This window comes from Athene cunicularia, unplaced genomic scaffold (assembly GCF_003259725.1).
Source record: "Athene cunicularia isolate RWA unplaced genomic scaffold, athCun1 chrLGE22_part1, whole genome shotgun sequence".
Lineage (NCBI taxonomy): Eukaryota > Metazoa > Chordata > Aves > Strigiformes > Strigidae > Athene > Athene cunicularia.
In genome coordinates this window covers 368,277-380,263 of record NW_020799534.1, presented here as the reverse complement: position 1 = coordinate 380,263, position 11,987 = coordinate 368,277, and the positions used below count along the sequence as shown (strand labels likewise).

The window sequence follows — 11,987 nt, the reverse complement described above, 5'->3', positions numbered from 1 at the left end:
GGGGGGGGGGGGGGAAATAGGGTACATTTCCTAGAGACCTTTTGGGATAAAAATAAAAACTTGGTGTAAGTTGGGGATCCTTCCCACAATGTTATTTCCTTTAGCTAGGGTAATCTCCCTCCCTCCCTAATGCCCAGTTTGGCATTTCAAAAATGCCGAGCCTCTCCAGCGCTCACATTGCTTTGCTCCTCCAGCATCAGGACTAGAAGGTTTGTCTCCCACCCACCTGCACTCCTCGCCCTCCAGCAGCTTCCTGTAGGTCGCGATCTCGATGTCCAGGGCCAGCTTGACGTTCATCAGCTCCTGGTACTCGCGGAGCTGCCGGGCCAGGTCAGCCTTGGCCTGTTGCAGAGCATCTTCTAGCTCGGCCAGTTTGGCCTTGGCATCTTTGAGGGCCAGCTCCCCGCGCTCCTCGGCGTCCGCGATGGCCGCTTTCAGATTTGCGCACTGCAGAAGAGAAACCCCCACTCAGATTCCCCGTACAAGACCCAGACTTGATCTTTATCTACCCTGAAATAACAAGGTCTTACTCCAGCACCATCAGTTTTACCATTTTTAGTGACAGTTCTTTTGAAAGAAAAAGGATCAAACTGAGCAGAACTTCTCTAGGTTGCCTCTGATGTTTTCCTTCCTCTCCCTTGCAAGGGGTAAAATGATTAAAAGTGTGGGGTTTGCTGCTTTTTACCTGCTTCTTCACACTGTCGATCTCAGACCGCAGTCGCTGGACGTGGCGGTTGAGCTCGGAGATCTCCTGCTTGGTGTTACGGAGGTCGTCCCCGTGCCTGCCTGCTGTAGCCTGCAGCTCTTCGTACTGTCGCAGAGAGAGGAACAATCACCCAAGGTAAAATCCATCGGTTTTGGAGTAACCCAGGTGCCTGAAGGCATGGGTCCCTCCTCAAGCCCAGACTGGCAGCTGGAGCGCTGCTGTGCAAGATACAGTACTCTAGAAGGATTTCTTGGAAGAGTTGGTCTTTATCTGTTCAAGACAAGACATGAAGATAACAGCACGGAAACCCCCAGTTTCTTCACCTTGGTTTGGTACCAGGACTCTGCTTCAGCCCGGCTCCGGTTGGCGATGTCCTCGTACTGCGCCTTGACCTCCGAGATGATGCTGTCCAGGTCCAGGTTTCGGTTGTTGTCCATGGTGAGAACGACAGAGGTGTCGGAGATCTGGGTCTGCATCTGAGACAGCTCCTGCGAAGTGCACAGGGGATGAGGTGAGCTGATTCACTTGAGAGATGCCTTTTCATCCTTTCAGATGAGCGTGCAGACCTGGGAGAGGCTACAGATTGTTATCTAAACAGCTAAATCCGTTGGTGTAACTCTAAACAGGTAAAGGATTTAGCATCTCCCCGGGGAAGAAATTACAGGCTTTCAGAGAAAAGGAGGGAGGGGGGCTCTTAGCTGAGGGTTGAAATGTCTTGGGAGGTGGTTGTACTCACTGCTTCATAGAGGGCTCTCAGGAAATTAATTTCTTCAGTCAGCGCATCTACCTTGGCTTGTAGTTCCACCTTGTTCATATAGGCAGCATCTACATCCTGGAGGATGAGAGATTTAGGTAATGTGTTTTAAACTCTAATTAACAAGTCAGGAACACGCGTATCTCTGCAATAACAGTCCCGGGGAAGAAACTGTAAAAAAAACCCCAACTTTTGGAATATGGACGGACGGATTTGTGAATTAACAGGCGATTAAGAGTTCTACAAGTAGTCATCGGATGGTGTTCTGTAACTTGCTCTCACCTTCTTGAGTGTCACAAATTCATTCTCTGCAACCGTGCGCCTGTTGATTTCATCTTCATACCTAATGGAGGGAAGCAGAAGGAGCATTTGTTTAGGCAAGTAACAGATGGAGGTGATTTTGGTTTGCTGGAATGAACTTCCTTAAGAGCATTTTGCATACAATGTTCTTTTCTCCTACAGAGCATCTGAATAAGAGACCATGAGCATGTTCCTAGGCTAAACTAGTTAAAACAAGTACATAAAAAAAAATTTTTAAGTATCTATTCTTTTTTTCCTATTTCTGGCCATTAGTCATACTCCTTCTGCCTGTCTTACGCAAATTAAGCACGCTGTCCTGAAACTCTCAGACCTACCATGTAATTTTTTTCTCTCAGTCGGTAATTTAGTTAATAAGTCTTTGATCATATTCTAAATTATTCCCTAAATGTTTGTGTATTTGGATCTGTTACTCCGTTACCGTTTATCCTGAGAAAATGTCACAGCCTTCACTGTCAGGAGCTGTGTCTCGGACTCGCCTGGATCCCCCAGTTGGCTTAAGGGTGTTGAATAGAGAAAGGCTGCACCTACCTAGGTAAGTGGACCGCTAACTCGATAGACTTACTTCTTCTTGAAATCCTCAACCAGGTACTGCGTGTTGACCAGCTCTCCCTCCAGCCTTCCCTTGTCGCTCAGCAGATTGTTCAGCTGCATCCTGAGGTTGTTGATGTAAGTCTCAAAAAGCGGCTCCAGGTTGTTCCTAACTGTTTTCATCCCCTGCTCCTGAAGCAGGCTCCACTTGGTTTCCAGCACTTTATTTTGTTGCTCAAGGAATCGGACCTGCAAGCAGAAATATCCTGAAAATGTTTTGAAAGAGCAGAGATTATGGAGAGATTTCCGTGCAAAAGTGGGAGCTCAGTACTAGCTGAGGCAGTGAAGCTCTTCCCAGCTGGCTTTCACCACCAAATTCTCATCTGTCAGAAGAAGGAATTTGCTATTTAACTGCACGGACCCTGCTCAGTATTGTGAACAAGCTCTGGAATGATTACTGATTTTCTTGCAGCAGGCTTCCCCTTCATTGCTTTGCTAAATCAGGACAAGGCGCATGCATTTCCTGTGAGGAGTGCATGTAAAACCAGATAAGGAACAAAACAGGGTTTGCACTCATTAAGAAAACAACAGTAAAGTCTCATTTCTCCTTCCCTTCAATATAGCTCCCCCACCCAATTTAAAAAAAAAAAAAAAAGTATTTTCCTTAAAACCAAAGAGGAGCTGCTCAGCCAGAGCAGAAATCAAGCAGATGCTTCTGTGCACTTAATACAGTTAACAAGGAAATGAAGTGGACAGACAGTGTCAGATTCGATTTTGCTATTTTGAACTAACAGTCCAAGCACGCTGGTACTGTTGCAGTGATTAGCTTTACATGCCTTTGAGGAAATTCGGGCAGTGAGATGCTTACTTCTCCCTAGTGCCAATTCGTGGGATTCCTTTCCTGGCCATTTTAGATGGGTTGTTTGCATTTCAATTTAACCGTCTACAAAACTGTTATCGAGGCTACTGTTGCACTCAACGGAGAGAGCCCAACATCTCCAGAAGGATGGGGTTGTCTTCTAGAGCTCGCTCTCTCCACTGCCTGTGAGATGTCAGGCAGCAAATGAGGAACTCGAATACTGGATGATTGATTCATAGCAGCCACTATGTAGCAGGTACCATTCCCCAGAGTTTCCAGGGACTGGGCATCTTCCAGTCTCATTCCTCACTTCTATTCATTCTTGATCAGCTTATGGGTTTATAGAGCAGCTAAGAAAATTGTTCCCGTCAAAAAAATCAGGAGAAGATATTTAGGGAAGCTCTTGTCTCACCTTGTCAATGAAGGAGGCAAATTTGTTGTTGAGGGTTTTGATCTGCTCCTTCTCCTCCTTTCGGATCCTTTGGATGCTGGGGTCAATCTCCAAGTTGAGAGGTTTCAGAAGGCTCTGGTTGACGGAGACTTCGTGGATGCCCCCAGCTGGGAATCCAGGGCCACCCATGCCACCACCAAATGCACCATATCCAAAGCCACCACCGTACACGCTACCAACGCCACCACCAAAACCTGCGGATCCATAGAAGCTGCCACCCCTTCCAGCCACAGAGATCCTCTTGCATCCACCAACATTGTAGAGGCTCTTGCTTCCAAAGCCACCACCAACCCTAGCAAACCCGCTGCCAGCATTGCAGTTTCCGACGCGGGTGACAGAGCACGAGCTGAAGCTGGAGCGGCAGGTGTTTGGGATGACGGCCGAAGCAGCGCTGAAGCCACTTCTTCCCCTCTGAATCCTCACGGTGGACTGGCGAGACATTGCTGGCTTTTGGATTGGGATGGATGCTACAGCAAGAATAAAGGAGCAAAGGTGCTGGCCTGGAGCAAGGAGTAGGAGGGAAAGGAGAAAGGTGAACCTGTGCTCTCCACGGGCTGAGGAGAGCCCTTTTATGCATGTATGAGACTGGGATGGGTTTGATGAGGTGGATCATCTTTCTGATTAATTAGGCTTGGCATGTCCAACAGCATTCTGGAGAGTGAACTCACTCCGCACACACGCCCTTCTGAAATAATATAGCCAGGTTCTGAGCAACAGTGGTATTGTTTGGGAATAACTGTCGCCTTCTGCCCTCTTTGTAGACAGCCAGACTCTTTGCCATATCAAAGCGTTTGAAAGTTGCAGTGAGTCACCTTGGGCACAGGGAGGAAAACACCGTTCAAAATGCCTGTCACTCAACGCCTCTCTCATTGGAAAACTTCATCCCTTGGGATTGCTTTTGCCCCTTTTCTGTTCACAGGCAGGGCTTTGAAAAGTTACAGTCCCTTGTGCTTTAGGAAGGGGGTCTGTGGTGGGCAGAGCAGGGCTCCGCAGTAAATCCTTCTGTCCTGGGGTTTGGTGACGCGTGCTGCATGGTCCCCTCCAATCTACCACAGTACACCTGCAGAAAGAGTTTTGCCTCCATCCCTGTAAAGGCTCAGCTTCCTGAGCCGAGTCTTCCAAAGATCCTGCTTCTGCAGACTTAAAAAAAAAAAAAAAAAAAAAAAAAAAGTAGGAATGAAAATGAAACGTTTTGACAAGGTCTTTTGTTCATGTGCAGATTTTGACAGCTGCCATCGAGCTCCATCACAAATAGTTGGCTTTGAAGATTTGGCCATTTTAGCAGGATGGAAACAAACAAACAAAACCAACCAAAAGAAAAGAAAATAAAAAAAGAGGAGGAAAGGTTGTGGGAATGGGGACTGCTTTGAATCCACTGGCTCTATGGAAATGGAGTGCTCCGGGGCTGTTCCCAACTTGCCGTTTATAAACACCGTGTAGTTTCCCGAAGATTTAATCAGCTTTTTCAGCACTGCACATCTGAAAGTGTGATCCTGCCTGCTTGAGTCCACTGGGAAAGTGGATTTCTGAAAGCTCTACAGGATTCCCCCTGCCCAGATCCACAGCAGTTTGGACACAGTAAGATATCCTGGATCTTTCCTTTCTCAGGGACCAAATGCAGCCCTTTGCTTCGCATTTAGCATGGCAGGCAGCTTGAGCAGCAAGTCAAATAGAAAAATGTGAAAAATAATTCATTTTGGGTGACAGCAAGTGTTTCTGGCCCTCGCTGTGTTTCAGGTTGTTCAGGAAAAGATGACTCATATATAATTTATTTATACAAGAGGGTGAACTTGCAAAGCATCCCCCCCGAACAGCTTCCTCTCATGTTTTCTGCGAGTCCGAGCAGCTACTGGCGGCCGTACAGGAATAACGTAATATTGGGGAATCGCCCCGGCTGAGGGGTGTTGTGCTTCCATCTGCCCCCATCTTGCGGGGTAGCTGGGTGAAGGAAACACCCCGAAACACTTTGTGTCCCCGTTGTTTCCCCAGCTGCAGTTGAGTTTTTAAAAGAAGGGGGGAAGAAATAGCAATTGTTAGTTTATTTTGGTGTCTATTGCAAGACTGAGCTTTTATTGTAAAGAAGAGCTAAAACTTGCAATTTTTGCCCATCAGGGCTCTATCGTTGGGTCTGACTGTCTGCATGTCTGCACCCACTGGAAGTAAATGGGTTGCAACCACAGCTCTGCATCCGAAAGGCCGTGGATTATTGACCAGCCTTAGGGTTTTACCCACCCAATTGGCAGGTGTCATGACTTCAGTGCACGAGATTGATTCCCCCCCCTACACCCCCTCAGTGTGCTGAATTCGTATGAGATGCGAGTCCCAGATAGGGCAGATGCAAGTTGCCAGCCTCCTTAAACGCCCATGGCTCCTTTGGGACTTGCTCTCTCGGGTGCTATCCATCTCCCGTAACTCTATCGGACAGCTTTTCCGTCTTCTCGTGCAGTCGGTGGGGTTGACCACCAAATGGCAGATTCTCCATTCCGCAGTAGGTGGCCGGAGAGGCCCCTGACGATGGCTTTCCACCTTCACCAACACTACGTGGGTAGACCAGATGGCTGACTCAGGGTGTGCAGAGTTAGCCAGGCTGAAACCCACCCTTGGTTACTAACAGCGTGATGCGTCAGTACTTTCCTTTTTCCCCTCAGGCTCCTTTTACATATGAAACTTGTCTTTTTTGGCCAAAGAATACGCCAACTGCGTTGGTGTCCATTGTTAATAATAGTAATAATACAGCTCCTCCAACCAAGTAAAAAGAAATTAATTTCTTTCCATTTCACATTTGCACTAGGGTGGAGGTGATGCGGTTGTCACTCATCTGGAAGGAATTTGAGAGGTAATTACAAAAGGCAGAACTGTGAGCACAAGGAGCTGTAGCTACAGGTTTGGGGTATGGGGTGATGGCAGGGGGGCCCCCACCCTGCTCTGTTGATGAAACACAGGGTTTCCAGGTAGCTCCTGGGGGAGTGTCTCCCATGCACCCTGCAGCTCCAGGCATGTAATTGCTGCTCTAATGCAGATAGCTTGCTCTGATACGGACTTTTTCTCCTCCACCAGAGGATCATGCTTGTGCTCACTCAAGCTGCCCTCTAGTTCTTCCTCCTAATCAAACAAAGGGAACTCTGTTCAGGCAGGTCCCACCGTGTGAGATCCCCCGCAACGTAGCAGAGGCCGTCTGCAAGGTTGAGCAGGCTCCGGAGCCCTTTTTCTTCCCTTCCCCTCCTCATTTCTTCCCACCAGGCTGAGCAGAGGAGACAGGCAGCAGCGGGTACAAGTCCCAGACCAAGAGGCAGGAGATCCTTTTACACCATGCTGTAAACTTGGGAGTTAAAGTCTTGGCTGAGTTTGGTCCTGGCCTCACGCTGATATCAAGGTAATAACTATCCTTTGAGATTAGGAAAGTGAGTTCTGACTCTTATCAGGGCAATAAAGGCAACTCAAGCCCCTTTAGTCAGAATTTTGAACCATTTTCTGTGTACCCAGCCAGTGAAGTGGGGATGCCTCCAACTTTTCATCTCCATCTCTCTGCACCGCAGCTCCTCTCCAGCATCCACCTTGGAAGCCTTCGGCTGGTGATGGATGCCCTTGCTCAGACAAGGCTGACATTTTCAGAAGTGCCTCTGTGTGTTTTGTTTGCAAAAATACATATATTTGTAAAATAAGAGCGTGTCTTACTAACTCGGGTTCGTTCACCTGTGCTACCTAATCTCAGTTTAATTATCAGTAAAGTCAAGGCTGTAATTTAGGTTAATTGCTTAAATTAAAGCCTTTGGGTTAAACTTGGGCTACTAACCTAAATTCAAACCCTACTCATTTTGACCATAATTTACTATTTCATCCTAAGTTAATGAAGTCCTGCTGGTCACCCTGAGCTTTTTCCACGGGGGACCACACAACTCACAGCATCCCTGTGCTGCGGGGACGGGCACCCCTGAGAGACCTCCCAAGTGAAAGGCGAGTGTCCGTGAATCTCATTTCCCGAAGGGATGAATTAGGATGAACTCCTCAGAAGCTTTCCCATAGGTGTTGCCCCGTGATGGGTGTTGCAGTCCTTTGAGCCTGTTCCCAGCAGTATCTGGAGGCCAGTCAGCTATAACTACTAGATGACTTTGAAGTGTAGGTGTGACCTGCTTTCTCCAGATAATTGTTTTCTGGGCTAGCACAGAGACACCGATGCAACCCAGGGTTTTGGAATAACTTTGCCTTCATTATTGCTGTTGTTGCCAGGTGCTTTACGCAGAGCAGGGGGGGGGTCGTCTCTTTTCCCCCTGTGGTTTGTTGTATCTTGAAAGACCCTCTGACCTTAGGTGGGTATTAGGTGATACCTCCTTTATCCTATCCTGCATGCAACAGTGGTGCTTAGGTAGTGGTACCCGAAGACACCTAAATATCCCAAATTGAGCTGTGATGCTTTCTGAGCCTGTCTTTAATCCCTGAGTAGGGCTGCTGGGGCTGTGATCTCCACGTGGAACACAAGATCTTTCAACACTGAAGGTTATTGCAGCTGTATTGTGGCATCTTGTCCTTTCTCATGGCCCCAGGGTACGTTATTTTTCTCCCGATAAAGAAAACCGAGCACTGGAAGCAGCGTTGCTGTAATGTCCCAGTATTTTGGCTCATCTCTGTGCCTACATGTGGCGTGTCCCTCAGCTCCATCCTGCACCGAGCGCTGCTCCTGGTTCAAGTTTCCTTGCAAAGAGCCGTAGCGCACGCGCGCGCGAAGTTTAATTTCTCCGTCTTAAAGCAAACTGGATCCGCACAACCCTACTCCCAGAGCTCTTAAGATAAACAAGGATTATTCATGCACCCTGGAAAGCGCATCCAGTCACGGTGCAACCAATTTTACGGGCCCTCGTGTTTTTTTACGGCGCAGTGCCGTATTGCGCCGCACGTGAGGCCGGAGGTCCCCGCTGCTGTTCCGCAGCGCTTGGCATCGCGTGCGGCCGGACTCCCATCTCCAGCCGCTCTGGGCAGCGGGATGTTGCTGCCCTGTTTAAATAGCAACGCTCAGACTGAACATGCCTCACAGATGGTAGCTGGGAACATTGTTCCGCTGCTGGTTTTGCTGCGTCCTGTGTTACCTTCCCTGCAGCCATTTCATGTCTTGTTTCATTTGCAGGCTGTGTAAACCATTTGCAAATTAAAAACAAAATAATTTTCTTTGATGAAAAAAAAAAAAAAATCTGCTTTTGAGTCAAAAAGCTGCGAGGTTTCATTTGGGAGATGTTAAGGGCAGATGTTTCAGCATTCCAGAGATGGGATCATTCCCATAGGAAACACTGAAATTAAATGTTGGTTTTAAAAAAATATATTTCACCTAATATTTAAATTGTCAGCTAGAATGACTTGTCAATTTTGACCTGAATATATGAGTTTTCCAGCTCTCTGCAAATCTGAAGGTGATTTTTTGCATCTGCTGTCTGCTTTCTCGGAGAAGAGGTGCCAGGGTGGGCTCTCAAAACCTCCTATGGAAACAGAAAAGAGTCCGAGAGCTGCTCAGTGCGTTTTTGCCTCGAGAGCATCGTCACCTTCAGACCGCAGGAGAAGGACCCCACAGCAGCCTGTGGCACCAGACTGGTGGGGGCTGCAGGGACCCCCGGGGGCTGTGGGGATGGGTAAGGCCTTGGCAGTGCAGCTCACAAACAAGTTTCGTGGAGGGTCCAGCACTGGTAGTGGCCCATGTATCGTTGTGGCTGGTGGCACAGCAACATGTTGTGCACACTTCTATTGAAAAAACGAAACAAAACAAACCTGTATTTGACATGTTCAAAATAAAAAAAAAAAAAAAAAAAAAAAAGCACACCAAAATATAGTTTAGCAATAGTAGCCCAGTTGGGGCGCCCTGTCTGGTACAGATGCCTCCGCATTTCAAGCTTCACTCTGTTTCCTTAAAAGAGTCTAAAGAAACACGGTCAGATGCTTGAAAATTGCTGCAAACTGTTAAATGAATGAAGCCCAACCCAGTCACCCTCCACGAAACCTCCTCTGGTGCAAACGGCCTCCCTGACTCCCCAAAGCCATCACTTCCTCGCCCCTCCCCATGTGTGGGAAGGGGAGACTTGCGGCTGTGACCCCCTCCCCAGCCCCACCGTAGCACTGTTGGGGCTCGGAGCCTTTGCAGGGTGCTCTGAGCCTTTGTCTTGCTCTGGGCCCCCACCTGCTGGAGACACCGTGCTGGGGTGTCGGGTGCTTGCACCCCTCTGCGCAGCACCGTGGGCTGTGGGTCCCAGCGCCTCAGGAGCTCAGAGGGATTTCCCCGCCTCAGCGCTCCGGCACGCCGTGCATGAGATGCTTTTGCCTTGCAGACGTGGCTGATGCCCCCCTCTCCTCTCACTCTATGGGGTCCTGCCTGGGTGCACCCCCAGCTGGAGTTTGCAAGGGATGAGGGGTGGGTTGGTGGACACACACCAGTGTCCTTTAGGGACCAGCAGTCCCCGTGGGCCGTGCGCCCTTCCTCATCTGCCCCCCTCCTGCCCTGGCCCCTCGGTTCATGCTGCAGCTCCCGCCTTCGGGGCTGGGTTCCCCCCTCACACCAGGCTTCCCAATGCCACTGCCAGGATTCGTGTCCAGCCCTTCAGCCTCACAGGGTGCAGGAGCCAGGGGATGCCCACGGAGCCGCGGGAGGGAGCCCAGGAACAGCACAGGAGCCTGGGTGGAACCCTCCATCCCCGCAGCTCTTTGAAACCTCCCCGGGGGGGTGGATGGGAACTGGGAGGCCGGCTGCTGTGGGCACCTTGGAACACCTCCAGGTTCATTCAGAAGGAAGCTGAGGCCCCAGAACAGCCCCTCCAGAGGAGCAGCTGGGACATTTAGTGAGATATTTGCGTGTGCACGGGAAACCTCGGTGTGCAAGCGCAGCACGTGCAGACATTGGGCACTTTGCCCTCCTTGCTAGTGCTGCCCTCCCTCCAGTTCCTCTTTCTGTTCGGGGCAATGTTCAGCTGCTCCATTCCCCTCCGTTTGATGCTGTTCTCGCTGTGTCCCTGCCCTCCCGCCTCTGCTGCTGCTGCCAGGGCTGGGCTCCTCTGCTCTACGATTTGCTACTGGTTGTATTAACTAAAGGCTGGGCTGAGCCAGGCCCCACATGTGCTAACTCATAAATCCCACCTAAGCCTTTGGGAATTGCCTTCCTTTTCCCACTCCCTTGTGTATTCTCACTCCTGCAGTGATGGGCAGAAAGGGCAGCTTTGCAGTTCACCACCACAGTGGGATTCACCCAGCTTTTGGCTCAGCCCTGAGGCAGATTTTCTTCCCTGTGCCCCAGCTCTCCATCCATCCATCCATCCCACTCTCCCTTCCACCCTCCCCAGCCTGTCCCAGACCCTGAGCCTTTAAAACTGAGTTTTGTTTCCTCAAGGCAAGGATCCTTTCTTCTGAACTGCCTCTGCAGAGTCCCCACTGCAGCTGGGGCACAGGACGCATCAATACCCACATCAGCAGAGAAGAAAAACCAAAAAGCAACAGGTTTTAAAAATGACAAATGCTTTTTATTGGACCATACAGCATGGTAGGCCTGGAAGTGAAGAGGCTGTAGCCATGAGGGTTAGAAATCAGTGTGGCGATTCATATACACAGAAAGCAATAACCTTTCCCACAAGTGCCTGAGAAAACAGAAGGGGCTGGAAAAAAATCTTTAGTTGCAGACACATTTGGAGGTTGTAACACGTGTTGCAGGCAGAGGCTTTTAGAGCGTCTTGGAGCTATTTTCACTGCTGAGGACCCAGGACTGTGGTTTCACGAGGCTGTCACCATTGTTTCAGGACGAGTGAAGTGAATGTGCGTGGCCGAGCGCGGCTGTCCCCGTTCAGCGAAGTGCTTCCACTTTGCTTTAAATGTGTGACTCCAGGAGGAGAGCAAGGGAAGAACAAGGACTGTGCTGGAAGAGAGCCACCACTGGGGTCCACGACGGCTCTCCAAAGCCCTGTCAGTGACCTGTTACAACCTGTGCTTTAGCCAAAGGTGCTCCAGATTTTTGCGGTGGGGTCCTGGTCGCCCCCCGCTGCCCCAAAGGTGGAGGGTGAAGGACGGAGGAAGGAGAGGCTCTAGCGCAGCTATTTACACCATTGATTCGTAGGGCAGCACTTGCTTTTGGAAACACGCCGTCGTCCGCGCGGGGGGCCCCGGGCTCACCATCCTTATCTGATGGTCTTTTTGCTAGTGGTGGTCTTGGAAACGATCCTCACGCTGCCTCCTGTGCTGGAGCTGACACCTCGGCTGCTCCCGGAGCTGAAGGTGCTGCCTCCTCCGTAGCTGAGCCCCCCGCCAAACCCTCCGCTCCCGCCTCCGAAGCCGCCGCTGCTGCTCATGCTGTAGCTGCCGCCGCCGCCACCGCCGCCCATGCCGAGACCCCCGCCCATGCCGAGACCTC

At 50.0% G+C, this 11,987-nt stretch overlaps 2 protein-coding genes and 1 long non-coding RNA gene across 3 annotated transcripts in view; 1 reads left to right on the top strand and 2 right to left on the bottom strand.

Moving 5' to 3' along the window:
• LOC113491030 (keratin, type II cytoskeletal 75-like) overlaps window positions 1-4,297 on the bottom strand; it is a 5,736-nt gene extending 1,439 nt beyond the window's left edge. Inside the window, exons 1-7 of the mRNA XM_026867657.1 lie at window positions 3,581-4,297; window positions 2,344-2,558; window positions 1,743-1,803; window positions 1,443-1,538; window positions 1,030-1,194; window positions 686-811; window positions 227-447 (exon numbers count right to left, since the gene is read on the bottom strand). Of these exons, the coding sequence (XP_026723458.1) occupies window positions 227-447; window positions 686-811; window positions 1,030-1,194; window positions 1,443-1,538; window positions 1,743-1,803; window positions 2,344-2,558; window positions 3,581-4,060 (1,364 nt within the window). The 5' untranslated portion in view covers window positions 4,061-4,297. The remainder of the gene's footprint in view (window positions 1-226; window positions 448-685; window positions 812-1,029; window positions 1,195-1,442; window positions 1,539-1,742; window positions 1,804-2,343; window positions 2,559-3,580) is intronic.
• On the top strand, window positions 2,116-6,989 carry LOC113491035. The gene is made up of 3 exons (XR_003400334.1): window positions 2,116-2,313; window positions 6,411-6,455; window positions 6,860-6,989. It is a non-coding gene; the product is annotated as an uncharacterized LOC113491035 (long non-coding RNA).
• Window positions 6,990-11,044: 4,055 nt separating this feature from the next.
• The window catches only part of LOC113491003, a 17,293-nt gene continuing 16,350 nt past the window's right edge, over window positions 11,045-11,987 (bottom strand). The window contains exon 21 of the mRNA XM_026867621.1: window positions 11,045-11,984. Coding sequence (XP_026723422.1) covers window positions 11,755-11,984 — 230 coding nt within the window. The 3' untranslated portion in view covers window positions 11,045-11,754. The remainder of the gene's footprint in view (window positions 11,985-11,987) is intronic.